Source organism: Meles meles, chromosome 7, assembly GCF_922984935.1.
Source record: "Meles meles chromosome 7, mMelMel3.1 paternal haplotype, whole genome shotgun sequence".
In the NCBI taxonomy this organism is placed as follows: Eukaryota; Metazoa; Chordata; class Mammalia; order Carnivora; family Mustelidae; genus Meles; species Meles meles.
The window spans coordinates 126880328-126896924 of record NC_060072.1 but is presented as its reverse complement, the minus strand read 5'-3'; the positions used below and the strand labels follow the sequence as shown (position 1 = coordinate 126896924).

General features: G+C 37.5%; 1 protein-coding gene across 1 annotated transcript in view; it reads left to right on the top strand.

Annotated features, from left to right (window-relative positions):
* Positions 1–16597, top strand: part of CUBN (cubilin) — a 269195-nt gene that overhangs the window by 223631 nt on the left and 28967 nt on the right. The window contains exon 59 of the mRNA XM_046012645.1: positions 1325–1542. Within this exon, the coding sequence (XP_045868601.1) occupies positions 1325–1542 (218 nt within the window). The remainder of the gene's footprint in view (positions 1–1324; positions 1543–16597) is intronic.

Genomic DNA, 16597 nt, shown 5'->3' with positions numbered 1-16597 from the left:
TTATCCAAGGAGAATAAAAATAGATGTAGTATTTTTGGAAATTATCTAGCCCTTTTTCTGCCTTCATCTTCTTTTATAAGAGCATTAACTATTACATGTAGTTAAAGAAAATAAAGAATTTTTCGTCTTGTTCTTAATCATCAGTTTGAAAATATTGAACTAATTAAGGCTTTTTAAAAATTTTACAGATACTTTTTTTCTTAAGGCTCTTAGAAGGAATTTTCAAATTAAATATCTTCAAATTATTCTGTATTAAAGACTATTTATTTATTTATGTGTTTTATTTGAAAGAGAGAAAGGCAGAGGCAGAGAGTCCAAGGAGGAACAGAAGGAGAGGGACAAGCAGACTCCTTGCTAAGCACAGAGCCCAATCTCCTGACCCTGAGATCAGGACCTGAGCTGAAATCAGGAGTCAGACTGACTCCTGACAGAGCCACCCAGGAGCTTCACAAATTATTCTGTGTTATATGTTATTTATTGTAGCTGCTAGCAAAAAGAAAAAAAAAAACTGAGAAAGCAGGAGAACCTACAGAAATGAGGGCAGGATATCAAATAATTTAAATGAATTTAAGAAAAAAATAAGTTATAATAAACCCATTCTAAAGCCCTAAAGGTAAACCATGTAGAAAGCTGCTTGTTTAGGAACTCTGGGAATAGTTACTTGAAATGACCGAGCATAGGCCTTAGATTAAAGTAGTATCTCAGGCCATTAAATGAAGTTAAGGGTGTATCTGTCAGGATAGTTATAAGTGGTAAGAAACACACCCATGGCTCAGTAGCTTAACAAGTTGATTTCTCACCTGTATGAGTATGTCCAATGTGGCCTGGTCACTCAGCAGCCAGGCTGATGGACAGACACTCCATTTCTACCTTTGAATCCATGATCCATCACTGCAGTGGGAAGGCAAACTGAATAGTAATTTTTTAAAAAACGCCTTGCAAAAAGTAGTATGTATCACTCCTGCTTATATTTCTTTGGGCAAAGAAAGTCTTAGGGCCATGTAGAACCTCAGAGTGTACCCAGAAGGGCAATTTTTCCAAATGTCAGGAATGCAGAGAGCTGGGGATATGTGGTGTGAAGTTCCTGTAACAACTCTAATGATCCTAAGTGTAAATATTTGCTTATAGCCATCCAATCATTAAAATAGTATATTGTTTCTAGTACTTTCTGTCAAGTAAAGCATGGATGTTCTGCTTCTAGCCTTTGTCTTGTTTTTGTTTGTTTGTTTGTTTTGTTTTTGTTTTTGTTTCTATAAGAACGAGAGTTATAGTGTAATGGAAATCCGGATGGAGAACTTCAGTATTAACAAGGTTTGTTCCACAGGTTTAGTGATTTTGATGTGGTTCCCTCCACCTTCTGCTCCCAAGACTACCTGGCAATTTACGATGGTTCTAACATCAGTGATCCCCTTCTTGGAAAATTCTGCGGTTCCGAGCTTCCACCTAATATTAAGAGCAGCAATCATAGTTTGCTTCTGGTATTCAAGACAGATTCATTTCAAACAGCAAGAGGTTGGAAAATATCTTTCTGGCAGACACTGGGTAAGAATTTGGGATATGTAAATCTATTTTTCATGACTGTTGCTTTTCTGCTTTACTTATTTTTTTTTTCACCTGACTAAAGTTGCTTTTCATTTAAATTTTGAGGAATATGTCACATGAAATTTTGGTTTTAAAAGTTATATATGATATATTTTGATTAAAAAAAAAAAAAAAACCCGGGGCGCCTGTGTGGCTCAGTGGGTTAGAGCCGCTGCCTTCGGCTCAGGTCATAATCCCAGATTCCTGGGATCGAGCCCCACGTCGGGCTCTCTGCTTGATGGGGAGCCTGCTTCTCTTCCTCTCTCTCTCTCTGCCTGCCTCTGCCTACTTGTGATCTCTGTCTGTCAAATAAATAAATAAAATCTTAAAAAAAAAAAAAAAACTCAACTAATACACCTCTGTGGTGTACAAGGGTAAAGTCTCCCTACACAAGCATCTCTGATAAGACCTGAACCTCATTTTATCACTGACAGAAATGGCAGAAGTTTAGCCTAAAAGCAGGCAAGGGCTCCATCAAGAAAAAGGCCTCATGACCTGTGTTGACTTTATCTTTAAAATGATGAACAGCCTTGGGAGAATTTTAAGTGAGAACTGAATGACAAGACTTGACTTCTGGAAAGATGGTAGTGATAGCAGGCTGGAGGTAGGTTGGGACAAGAGGACCCTATGACTTGAGAAGAAGCTCATTACAGAATTCCAGATGGCAAAGGTTGAAGGTTCAAACTGACGCAGTGGGAATGGAAATAGAAGGAAAGGTAAGAATCTCAGAGAAACTGAGAAGGGAGAATGCTCTAGATAACCCTCATCCCTCTGCTCCAAAGCCAAGGTTACCTTGGGCTTTCTTTACATTTGATGTGTTACTTTTCTGTGCATTTCCTGAGGGAAGCAATTAGACACTTGTGTTGTGAAGGCTTCCCAATAAAACATAGACATCATGACAAATTGTATCAGAAAACTACTTCGCCACCTCTCCTACTTAGCTATATTAGCTATATCAACAGTCACTTGAAAGCGAGTCTCATGGGCAGACAGGGAGTATCGCCTCAATAGAATTTGTCTAAGTGAAGTGGCGTACAAAAAACACAGAGGCTATTTTGAAAGAAAAATTCATTTTCCTTTGGAGATTTTTGTACAAAAGAACCCATACATTCTTGCCTTTAGCAGAGACTTTAGAATCAAATGACACATATTTGCATTTGCTCTTGCTACCTGCTTTCAAGTTGTTTTTGTTTTTCCTAATATATTCTCACTTGACCATTGAAATAGTCTTAAAGTGCTCTCTGCTATTGTCCCCGGCATGAAGCTTCCCAAGTGAGTCAGTCCAGCGTTCACTAGCCTCATTAATTACTGTTTTTCTGAGCTGCAAGGAAGGCATTTGGACTTACTGTGATTTTACTGAACTAAAGTGGCACAGAAGGAAAGATCTTACATTGTCAGAGGCATTGTTCTCGTACGACCGCAGGCTCTTTCGGTCAATTACTGTTTTCCTCTGGTCACAGTTCTCGGAAGGGTTCAAGTGTAGGGAATAGAAATGGAATGTCGTTAGTTGTCAGAGTGGTTTGATCACTGCATTTCATGATGACGACTTTTACCTCTTTTTCATCTTTATAAATGTTCTTGGATACTTGGATATATCGAAGAAGTGCTTTTGAGTAATCACTAACAGTAATTTTTTTTTTTTTTTTACTGAAAAGCTAAGTGTTGCCTTGAATTGCTTTCGTTTCACAAAGCCTTCAAGAGCACACGTATCAGTTTACTGATCATTCTGCATAACTTCTCAACTTCGTTTTGTTTCATTTTTTGTTTGTTTGTTTGTGGTAAGGGAGTAGGGGAAAGAGCAATTAAGAGTAGATTGAATTCTTCTAGTTATAGATCTGGATTAAAAAAGAACAAAAACAAAAACTTGGACTTGGCCACTAGGATGCACCTTTCACGTCTGTCTTATGCATTTAAAACCACCCCACTTTCCCATAGAAAGGTGAGAACGCCTGTATGGACTTGACAGTGAGTTTTCAACAGTCACATGAATTTTCAACAGGATGTCCAAAACTGTCAGTTCAGCCTGGAAAACAGTATTTTCACAGTGTAAATAATTGCCATGAAGAGACCATTTTAGTCTGTGACATTCCAGTTTGGTTCATCTTGACTAACACACTCGAGATTTGCAAATTTGCCATTTAGATGGTACAGTTGACAATAATTTATAGACATCTGCTTCGATTTTTCAGAAGCCAGTGGAGAGCCCCACTCATGTAGCTATGTGATTATGAGGTCAACTCCTTCTTCACTTGTATTGCTAATGGGTCAGAAAGATTTGGGGCAAATATCCCATGGTTTGTGTTAATTACTAAATATGTAGGGAAATTGAGTTTTGTCCTTTCGTGGGACTTCTGTATTAACGGCCCCTAATGGATGGGATATAAGGTACAGAGAAGGCAGGGCAGGCCCTTCACAGGGGCTAATATCTAACTATAAAGTGAATCTGCCTTTCCCCCTGCACTCCAGCATTCCATGAATAATTAATTGATCCTGAGAGAAAATGACCAGCAAAGCCATCGTGCCGGGCATTAGGGATCTGTGAAACTCTGAATTTATCTGAGTGTTTTTCTTAAAAGAGTGAGCTTTTGTCTGCTTGTCAGTGGTATCAAGGGTCTTATAAAGTTTAAGAAGCCATCAATCTTGTGGATTTGGCTGAAATAGGAATGCTATCTAGTGCAGAATTGATGTTTATAAGTCACCTTTATTTTATTAAATTTCTGCTAGTTGAGCTTTTGTCCCTCCTTGACCCCCAGGGACTGCTTTGGCCATGACTGGGCTTACATGTGTGTCTTGTGAACATTTCAGACTTGCAAACATGTTTTTAAACTTTCAAAACCCCTGCTGCTTCTCACTGCCCTGGTTTCATGTGAGAGTTCTGCTCAGTCAGTCTTATTCATGACATAGTCATCACATTAGACACCAAACTTCTAGATATTTGATTAGATCGGGGATCCGAAGTACATTATTTGTATAGTATACTGTGGTGATTCCATTTGTCTTTTAAAGTAATGTGTTCATAACACTTCAGCAAAATGTCAGGGTCAGAAACTGACCCTGGCCTGATGAGGTGTGAGACTGGTAGGCATTTGGATCAGTGAGTAGCTGAGGAGAGAGAAAAGAGTGACCCTTTGGGATGACATGTCTTAGAAGGGCAAGGATGTGACATCACCCTAAAGAAGATGGTAACATCAGGGACAAAGGGGTGTCAGTGACTAGAGGCTGTAAACACTGGACATGTCACTAAAGCTCCCAGCTCCCTGTTGTCCACAGTCTGAGGAGGGTGAGGGCCACTGCCTGTCCCTTCCTTGGGTAAGTGCCATATAGAGAACGAGTCAGATGACAGTATGGTCAGACTCACAGACAAAGGTGAGACAAAGGTTTTAAAACACCCGAGCACATATTTAACAAGAACAAAATGAACCATATTCCACAAAGGCGGAAATGTGCCCAGATGGGAGGAGCTGTAGACCAGAAATCCCATGGCCACCACCTAATCATCCCATTACATCATTGCCTGGTAAGATGCTTTAGAAGAGTCCTGTAGCATTTTTGAGTTCAGTTTTTTTATCTGCTAAAAAAAGATCACTTTGAAAAATTACCACTTTTTTTTTCTTTTAAGAATGTGATGGGGATGAAGTAGCTAATTCCTATAAAGTTCCTTAGATGTCCAAGAGAAAGACTGTTATGCTATCAGAAAGTAATGCTGTGGTCTTGGGCTTCTGTAAGGCTCCATGACGGGTTCCACCCTATATCTGAGGTTGGGGAGGAGGCCTGGGTACAGCCGGGGTCATGATCATCAATGGGAGCAATGATTGTTTTGTTCATTCTTACTCACGTTGCACTGAAATATCACTAGCAAACCCTAAAGTATGTTTTAAAACCTAAATCTGAAATCAAAAGCTAAATTTTAATTACATTCTAAAACCTTGCAGAGGCCTAGCATGTAACGGATACTCCATCAATATTAATCAGCTGTGAATGCATTAAAGAACAAGTAGACACATGCACCTACTTAATTAATTCCCTCATATTAATATAAACGATATACTATACATTGTATTGTATTTAGATGTGCCTCCTTCTCCATCATGGTTCATATAGTTCAGCTAAGACTCAGGGTAGTAAATTGGATCAGGTTCATCCTCAGAGAATTGGGAGTACGAGATCAGACTCAACCTCTGGGTCACGTGTGTCTGGCCTCTGGATTTTTGCCCCCTGCCATAACATCTGGAAAATGTCTTTCTAACATGCTAAAGGAAGGCACTGCGGGCAGTGGGAGGAAGCTGAAGGAGTTGAGCCTGAGTTTGTTGATAAGAGGGGACAAGAGAAGGAAAGAGGAGACTGACAAATGCAGCGGGAGTCTGCAGCCCCAAAGATGGAAAATATGGTCAAAACAGATGGAGAAAAATATAACAACATGTCAAAATCAGACTCTGGCTTCTAGTTATTTTTTCAGTTTCAGTTTTGGTGTTATGTTTGGACTTTGAGAGGCATTCTAAAATTCTGTAGCTAGATGGTAAAAGAATAAACTTAAGAACATTAGGTGGCTGTAGGGCGCCTGGGTTGCCCAGTAAATTAAGCCTCTGCCTTCAGCTCAGGTCATGATCTCAGGGTCCTGGGATTGAGCCCCACCTCTGGCTCTCTGCTCAGCAGAGAGCCTGCTTCCCCCTTTTTCTCTGCCTCCCTTCCCCCCCCCCCCTTCTCTGCCTGCCTCTTTGCCTACTTGTGATCTCTCTCTCTGTGTCAAAAAAAAAAAAAATTCAGTGGCTCTAAATATTGATGTGTGTATGTTTCCACGTGCTTCTTAAAGCCTGATAAAAGCTGCCAAACCTAATGACTTTTAAAAGTATAAGTGCAGTAAGAGGGTTGAGTTGTAACTTGAAAAATTGTATCAATCACTGCCCAATTAATTCTCAGCTTAGCAGTAACAGGGGTATTACTCGAAAGCAATGGTGTTTGTCTGTTCTCTTAATGTCATTTGCTCCCTCTGATGAAGTCAGAGAATGAGATGAGCTGAAATTGTACACCCATTTGCAGAAAACTAGACTGAGTTTACTTCCGCCCTTTTTAAGCCTTGTAACTTTTCACTGGTGATTGGATTTCCCTTGAGAGATGATGCCAAAGACAAGGGTATCTAGTTTCTTCTTTGTGGGTTTTATTGAAAAGGGGTTTTTTGCTGAGCAGAGAATGCGGGGCCACAGTAAGGAAAACAGCAATGCCTCGTTCAGCAAAACCTTACAAAAGCAAGTAGACAGGAGTTAAACTCCAGATCAGCAAAAGGAAAGGAAAGATTTTTATTAACATATATTCCAACATCAGAGTCTATGCCCCCTTCCCCCTGGAATGACCTGTGCCTGGTTTAAGGAGTAGAGCTGCTGTTGAGGAAAAATAAAACCAGATGGTATTGTGGAAACCAAACTGAATGATAAAATTGAGTTAGTGGTAAATCATAAGATAACACTGGAAAACATTTGAGTGAGTAAGAGCTGGGAAGTAATTATCCTGCATTAACCCAAGCCGCACCAGCCCTCTTCAAAATGGCATTCAGTCTTGTCTCAGATGTTCTCAAAACTTGGTGTTTTGAGTTAAATTATTTGTAACCACAGGTTCCCTTTAATAATAATTATTATCCTTACTCGGATCAGCTTGACTCTGAATTAGTGTTTGCAGGAGCCTAAGTGCAAACTATCTCTGGTCAGCAGGAAACATTAAAAAAAATTCTTTGGTTGTAAATCAGTTGTTTAGAAATGAAACATCATTAGGGACATAGGACTATATTCTTCTTCTTGTCGTGATATGAAAACAAAATCTATTAATTTTGTGGTAGTTGTACGTTCTGCTCACTCCCAAATGAAGACATCGCAAAGTCCCAGGGCAAAGCTAAAAAAGTGGAAATATCCATAGCACAGTGCATAAGCTAATATATCAGCAAGAACAAAAGAGTAGTTTTGTGTCCCTGTTTAAACTGTTATTTAAAAGCTATGGGAATCTGGTTCTGGTCTTATGAATTCCACCTCTTCGGTATCGAAATCTATTTTATGACTGAGCATGTTGCTATTAAGGCTACTTTCTCTAAACAACATTTTAAAAAATTTCATAACGTTTAATTTTGTAATTGTCAATGTTAAGTAAGTAAGGTCATACTTCTTTTATTTTTTATTGAAGAATAATTGACACACCAATACTGTATTAGTTTCAGGTGCACAACATAGTGTTTCGATATTTATATACATTACAAAGTGTTCACCACAGTAGGCCTAGCTACCATCTGTCACAATACAAAGTTATTACAATATTATTGATTATACTCCCTATGCTGTGCATTACATTCCCAAAGTCTTACCTATTTTATAAATGAAAGATTATACCTCTTCATCCCCTTTACCTAATTTCATCTAATTCCCCAACTCCTGCAAACATTCATTTGCTCTCTGTATCTCTGAGTCTGTTTGTTTGGTTTCATTTGTTCATTTATTTTGATTTTAATTTCTACATGTAGAAATTAGGCAAATGTAGAAATTAGGCATGTATAAATAAGACAAAGACATATGTATTTGTCTTTCTCTGCCTGACTTATTTCACCTAGCAACAATACCTTCTAGGTCCATCCATGTTGTCGCAAATGGCAAGATTTCATTTTTTATGACTGAATAATATTCCATTGTGTGTATGTATGTATGTATGTATGTATGTAGATAACATCATCTTGATCCATTCATCCGCTTATGGACATTTGCTTTGATTCTGTATCTTGGCTATTGTAAATAATGTTGCAATGACATGGGAATGCCTATATATTTTCGAATTGGTATATTCCTTTTTTTCAGATAAATACCTAGAAATGGGATTGGTGGATCATGTGGTAGTTCTGTTTTTAACTTTTGGAGAAATTTACTGTTTTCCACAGTGGCTGTACCAGCTTCTATCCGCACCAACAGTGCAAGAAGGTTGCCTTTTCTCCATATCCTTGTCAACACTTACCATTTCTTGTCTATTTGATAATAACCATTCTGATACGTATGAAGTCTAAGTCATACTTCTTTTAGGTAGTAGAGCCGGCACATTAATGTATTCCATATTTTACAAATGATTAAATTTGCTCTGCTTGCTGGAATCTAATACTCAGAAATTAAATTTACTTAAGTGATAGACCTAACATCATTTATCATTACAAATTTTTAGCTAAAGATGCATTTGCCTATGAAAATACTATCTCTTAGGCAGTGTTTTAAATCTTTCAGTGATATTTTTATTGTTATCCTGTGAATTGCTTCTTGGCAATTAAATGTGTGCTAAAAATGAACTAGCTTAGCTTTAAAAACAGGTTTATCCGTAGGACAAACATGTCATTTTGTCAAAAAAAAATACATAAGTACGTACATACATGTACATAGATAAAATGTGTACATAATGTAACAACTTTACAAATCAAGAAGCATATTTAACTCCAAGAATTCTCCTTGTAAACGTATGTTAGATGCAAAGATCCATCTAAGAACGATTTACATGTTCTATTCATTCCTTCATTGTTTATTCAACAATATTCACCAGCTACTTGCTGTGCAGGCAATGAACTTCTCCTTGGGAATACAAAGATGAAATGAACAAGGTCCTTATTCTTGAGAGGTTCATTCAAGTAGATGAGTTAGTAAGTAATTGTAAATTTGGTGTAATAAGTGCCTTTTGACAGAAGTATGTGCAAAGGACAGTGGAGGCAGAAAAGCCAGGGACCTATGGTACTGCTTCCCCCTCTGCCTGCTTCTCCCTCTGCTTGTGCTGTCTCTCTCTTCCTCTGCCAAATAAATAAATGGAGTCTTAAAGAGAGAGAGAGAGAAAGACTTCCTAGGAAAAAACCCAATTCTTGTCCATCCCAACAAGTCTGACCCTGGACACTTTTCCTCTCTAAATCTTGATGATCTCATCTGTGAAATGGTCACACTAATAGTGACTACCTGACAGGGCTGTGATGAGATTAAACTAAAACATTCCCTGGAACTCATTAAGCACAGCATACATTTCAGCCATAGATTGTAGCAACTTGGAAGGAGGAGAAGGCATTCCTTGGGAAAGCATTCTGGAGAGAAGGAAAAGCACGTACAAAGTTGCAGGTGCATCCCATTTCAGAGGCTACAGACTGACCCTTGGGTCATTTGGTAATGCTCTGGGGCATGAGGTGGAGAACAATGGGAGCTGTGACAGCAGAAATAGACAGAAGCTACGTGCAGAAGGCCCTGTATCACAGGCAGAGGGGAACCATGAATGGTTTTGAGCTGGAGATCTAATGATCTAATAGGTTTGTTTTAAAGAGCACATTCTAGCACCTGTATGGATGGTGTTTTGTAGTAGGGGTGGCATTTTATGCTGGGAAAATTAGGAAAGTACTAGAGTTGTTTTGGCAGGAGATGATGAGAGGAGTGTAAAAATATAGAAAGATGTAGAATCAATGGGGCACAGAGGTCTTTGAACAGGGTAGTGATGCTTTCTGGTGATACAGCCATCCAAATGCAAAATTACCAGGAAAAGAGCAGGTTTTGTAGGAGAAAATAATAATTTGGGGTTTGGGTATAGAGATTTTGGTGCATTTAAGACATCCAGCTCAAGTCCCATAGTTCATCAGAAATAAGAATTAGAAGCTTAGTAGAAGGATCTGGGATAGAGTTTTGCTTGTTTTTACCTTGAGGCAATGCAGTGTGGCACATACCCGTTTAAAATTATTATATATGCCCGGTGAACTGACTTGTATCATTATGCAATTTTTTTTAATGCTTCTTGTCTTAAAGTCTACTTTTTTCTAAGTTAGTATCACTTCCCTAACTTTCTTTTGTTCAAATTTGCTTGGGATAGTTTTCAATCTTGCCACTTTAAAACTTTTCCTGTCCTTAAGGTTTTATTTAGGTTCTGTTTTACTTTGACTTTCATTTGAGAATTTCATATTTTTTCAACTAATGAAATACCAACATTATTGCACTTAAATGGACACATTGTATTTTGTTTTCTCTTGGTCCTGCCTGTTCTTAGTTCTTTTATCCTTTCTTGAGCTTTTTAAAATTGGTTTCTGTCACTCTCCTTTTGAAGTCATTGCTTATACATTCTTTTCCTCTTCTTTAAGTGATTACCTTAGAGATTACAACATTCATCCTTGATTTATTAGAGTCTAATTTAAAATTATTCCTTTCACCACTTCATAATAAGTGTAAGGACCTTAGAACATTTTAAATCCATTTGTCTCCTTCTTGTCTTTTTGCTATTTAATGTCAATTGTTTTAACTCTACCTATTTTTTAAACATAAAACATTTTTATTGCTTTATGCAAGTAGTACTTATGTATATCAACATTGCTGTTTTTGTTTTGTTTTCCCCTTCCTGAATTTCCCTGCCTCCTTATGGGACCAATTTCTTTCTTTTTGAAGAATTCTTTTTAGTGATTTTTTTTTTTTTAATTTGTGGCAATTCTTCTGGTAAAAGTTTTTTTGTTTTTTTTTTTTTTTGGTTTTTGTTTTTCTAAAATAGTGTTAGTTTGTCTTAAATTTTGTGGGATATTTTCTCTGAATATAGAATTCTAGTGTGGTATTTATTTTCTTTCAGCAATTTAAGATGCTATTTCTCTGTTTTCCTCTGATTTCTTTTTTGTTGTTGTTGTTAAGATTTTATTTATTTATTTGACAGAGAGAGATCACAAGTAGGCAGAGAAGCAGGCAGAGGGGGAGGGGGAAGCATGCTCCCTGCTGAGCAGAGAACCCAATGCAGGGCTGTGGGCCAGGACCCTGAGATCATGACCCAAGCCAAAGGCAGAGGCTTAACCCACTGAGCCACCCAGGTGCCCCTTTCATCTGATTTCTAACATTTTGTCTAGAAAGTCATTGTAGACCAGAAGCTACGTGCAGAAGGCCCTGTATCACAGGTAGAGGGGAACCATGAATGGTTTTGAGCTGGAGATCTAATAATCTAATAGGTTTGTTTTAAAGAGCCATACTTTGGGGGCACTCCCTATCCCCCATCATCCCATTGTAGAGTAGTACTCTACAGTGAGCTTTCTCTGTGTGTATGTATGTGTGGGTTAATTTTCACCATTTTATAAGTATATATTAATATCTCACTGTGGTTTCAATTGACATTTTCCTAATGGTGAACAATTTTCATGTGCTTTTTTGGGTCAAGTCTATGGGTTTTTTTTTTTGGTGAAATATCTATTCATATCTTTTGTCCATTTTCTAATTGGACTATTTGTTTTTCTACTGTTGGAATTTGACCATTCTATATATATTCTCAATAGTAGTCTTCCTAGAGTATGTGGTTTGCAAATGTTTTCTCCCAGTTCATAACTTACCTTTTCATCCTCTGAATAAGACCTTTCTTAGAGTAAAATGTTTAACTTTTATAAAATCTAGTTTATCAATGTTTCTTCTTATATGTCATGCTTTTGGTATCAGGGCTAAGAACTCTTTGCCTATCCTGAGGTCCTAAAGATTTTCTGCTATGGTTTCTTCTGAAAGTTTTATGGTTTTATGGTTTACATTTTTCATTTATGTCTATCATCCAGTTAGAGCTAATTTTTGTTTAAGGTCTCATGTTTAGATTGAAGTTAGTTAGTTTTTTTGTTGTTGTTGTTTTTGTTTTTTTGTGTGTTTTTTTGCCTCTCAATGTCCAATTGCTCTAGAATATTTGTTGAAAAGACTATCCTTTCTTCACTGAATTATGTTTGCAGTTTTGTAAATAAAATCAGTTGAGTGTATTTGTGTGGGTCTATTTTTGTGGAGTTTTTTAAAAGATTTTTTTATTTATTCATTTGAGAGCTACCAAGAGCATGAGCATGAATAGGGAAGGGGCAGAGGGAGAGGCTAGAAGCAGATTCCCCTTTGAGCAGGGAGCCTGAAGTTGGCAGGTCTGGATCCCAGGACACCGAGATCATGACCTGAGCTGAAGGCAGACACTTAAGTAACTGAGCCACCCAGGTGTCCCTATTTCTGTGTTTTCTTTTCTGTTCCATTGATCTATGTGTCTAACTCTCCACCAATATCATACTGTCTTGATTAGCTATATAGGAAGCTGTAACATCAGGTGGAATGATTCCTTCAACTTCATTCTTCTTTGTCAAGATTGTTTTAAATACTCTAGGGCCTATACTTTTCCATATGCAATTTAATGTAAGTATTTTTTTAAATATAAACAGAAAGATCTTGCTAGGGCTTTGATAAGAATTGCATTAAACCTATGCATCGATTTAGGAATAATTGACATCTTTACTATGTCAAGTCTTCCAGTCCATGAATATGTATGTCTCCTCATTTAGTTAGGTCTTCTCTGACTTCTTTGATCATTTTGTGATTTTTCAGCACACAGATCCTGTATATGTTTCATGAAGTGCATACCTAAGGATTTCATTTTCTTTAGAGCAATTGCATTTTTTACTTTTACTTTTTTTAACTTTTTATTTAAATTCTAGTTAGTTAAAATACAATGTAATATTGATTTCAGGGGTAGCAGTTGTATTTTTAATTTCGGTTTCCACATGTACATTATTAGTATATAGAAATGTGCCTGATTTTTGTGTATTGTCCTTATGTATTGCTGAACTTATTTACTAGTTTTAGGAATTTTTATGTAGATTCCTTGGGACTTTCTACATCTGAAAATAATGGCAATTTTATTTCTTTCTCCCCAGTCTATATATATGTTTTTTTCTCACCTCTTAAGTGGCAAGAATTCCAATACTGTGTTGAATAAGAGTGGTGAGAAAAAAATATCCTTGCCTTGTTCCTGATCTTAAGATGAAAACATTTAGTTTTTCACCATTATCATGTTAGCTATAGGTTTTCATAGATGCTCTGTATCAAGTTAAGAAAATTCCTTTCTATTCCTAGTTTGCTGAGAATTTTTATCATGAATGCACGTTGGATCTTGTTAAATCCTTTGCTGCATCAATTGATATGATCATATTATTTTGCATAGCAGATAATTTTTAAAATTTCAGTTTCAAATGAAATGCCTTGGGACTGATGACACATACATAAAGTAATGCCTGAATAATGCAAAATTAGTAAAAAGATAATGATAAACTTCTCCTAAATTTGTTATACACTATATTGCTCTTTTTCTAGTGACTGTAGCTACTGATTGGTCACTGGAATTCCCTTTTTTTATAGTATTTTAGTTTTAGGCTTCCCAAATATTACTAGACTAAGTACACAATCTAAGTTAAATTAGGCTGGGTCTCAAATTAGGATTTTTTAAAATGAGTCAAATTGAGTGATGTGACTAAAAACAAAGTAGTAAGAACAAAACACGCAATTCATGTTACAAAACCCATTATGTTGTTTTTCTAGCATAACATATATGTATATAATACCTAAAAGGTTATACATGAAAAATAAATCCAATTTGCTTTTAGAGTAAAAGACAAAGCATGTTTGTCTGGAACCTAGGTGAATTTTTAAAAATGAATTCTCTGCTGTAGGGCAATTGAATAATGCAGCTTTGAAAATCACAGTAAGATCTATTCAAAGAAAAGATTATGGAGCCCTACTCCTGTGTCCTGTGTGGTTGAAGGGAAGCTATCCTGGTGCACCCCCATTTCCCTAAAGCACCACTTTTAAATGTGTTTATGTTCTCTTTCCTGTGCTTTGTTCGGCTTTCTTCAACTACAGACTCAAGCTCCAGCTGGCTCACTGAGAAACAGGAAAGTGCCCAAAGTCAGGCCAGTCTTTATCTGTAAGGATGGCTTGCCATTCACCATGTGTCCAAGTAGTGACGGTCCAGAGACAGATAGAGATCCTATCCAGAAGACGTCAATAAAACGTCAGCCCCAAAAATGTCCATTCTCACGATAACTATTTAGAAATGCACCTGTCTCCACTAAAGGCTTCAAGATGTTTTCTCTTGCGGGGCACCTGGGTGGCTCAGTGGGTTAAGCCGCTGCCTTCAGCTGAGGTCATGATCTCAGGGTCCTGGGATCGAGTCCCGCATCTGGCTCTCTGCTCAGCGGAGAGCCTGCTTCCCTTCCTCTCTCTCTGCCTGCCTCTCTTGTGATTTCTCTCTGTCAAATAAATAAATAAAATCTTAAAAAAAAAAAATGAGGGTTAATTAAAAAAAAAAAAGATGTTTTCTCTTGGGTAAAAGGACTAATTTTCCTTGTCAGATTTATGTTGGCTTGTGCCTCACTCTGAAGCTGAGTTGTCAGAGGGAAAAAATTTAGGATTTAGTTACTGATTTTTAATTCAGTAGATCTCGACCCACATTTCACTCCTTATTACGGGCTTTTATTTCCAGTATTTCTTTAGCCAAACATTTTCTTTCTCTAAAGAAGTAGCTCTTTTGTAGGAAGTATTTCCAATTTTAGGGAAGACGGTTAGAGTGACATTTGTTCTTGGACACGGGCAATGTCATGACTGAGCATGACTGATGAAGGAGGTGCTGATGGATGGGAGTTTGCTGGTTGGTAGAATGTGTTTAACGACAAGGAGGGTGATGGATTTATGACACTAAGCACGTCAAGGTTAAGGGCTGATACTGGTGAAAAAGGTCATGAGGGAGATTTTAAAATATCAGTATAGTAAACAAATATTAGTGTCTTATGTATGAAACTATTTCATGATCACAGAGTTCTTTCTGATATGTCCTCTTATTGTTGAAATATAGAAATGTAGAACTAGTAATGTGGCAAAGCACTTTTTGGTAAAGATCCTTCTTTGGTTAATATTTATCTCTATATTTCCCCAAAGACATACATTTATGGTTATATTTGCTATAGGGGGAGGAGAAGCAAAGAGCAGTTGCACTATGTTTAAATATTAAAATGGGGGAAATTAGAGCCTTTACAACCATTTACTGTACCAAACAAACATTGAAAGGATTTTATTCATATAATGTTACACTTACATCAATTATTTGACTCTGGGGGTGCCTGGGTGGCTCAGTGGGCTAAAGCCTCTGCCTTTCGCTCAGGTCATGATCCCAGAGTCCTGGGATTGAGCCCCGCATCGGGCTCTCTGCTTGGCAGGGGGCCTGCTTCCTCCTCCTCTCTCTCTCTCTCTCTACTCCTGCCTCTCTCCCTACTTGTGATCTCTGTCAAATAAATAAATAAAATTTAAAAAAAAATTATTTGACTATGCCCTCATATAGCCTATTACTCCTATAATATTATTCAAATATAGTATGAATTATATAATTCATTCACATAATGTTATGCTCACCTCAAATATTTGAATATTTTGGCCAGGATTGTCTGATGGTAATGTTAATTCTCCTTTTTTTAAGTTCTATGTATATTTTCTATGAATTAAGCAACATGCTCTATTATAGTTTAACAACTCAAACAAGCTATTTGGGTATTGATCGGCTATGGCCACAGTAATGTTGTGCAAGAAACCAGCCAAAATTCAGTGGCTTATCCCTCTAGCATTTATTTTTTATCACTGACGGGTTGGCAGACTGGTTTGTCTGCCTGTTCTGGGCCACGGGTTGATTGCACTTGGTTTCACAGTTCTGGCTGGCTCTAAGTCTGCACTATGTGAATCCACTTTCTCTTCCCTCAGCAGCCACCTCAGACATGAGCTCTTGGTGGATGGAGCATGGGAGCACGAACCAAAAAACACAAAGCCCCTTTAAGACCTATTCCTACTTCAAGACCATTAATATTCTGAGGCCTAGTACCAGTCTCTTGGCCAAGCCTAACATCAAGTAGACAGAAAAGCATGCTGTGTCCTTTCTAATGTACTGCAAAGAGAGAGGCTAAAGAATTAAGAATCTTCCAAGCTACCCGTCAGTCTGTGGCAGCACACACCAATGACTTTCGTGTTCTTGCTTTTGGGCTCCCTGGAGGGAGGGTGTGTCTGCCTTATGACATCAGTACGGTAGTAGTGTGTATAATGGTGCCACTGTACCCAGATACAATCGTCACCTTGCCCTCATTTTTAGTAACAGTTAATAAACAAGGGGTGATAATATAGTCTGAACTTTTAAAAATAACATTTAATTTTTAAAGCTGATGCATTCATAGAGTAAAGTCCAACAATCCCAA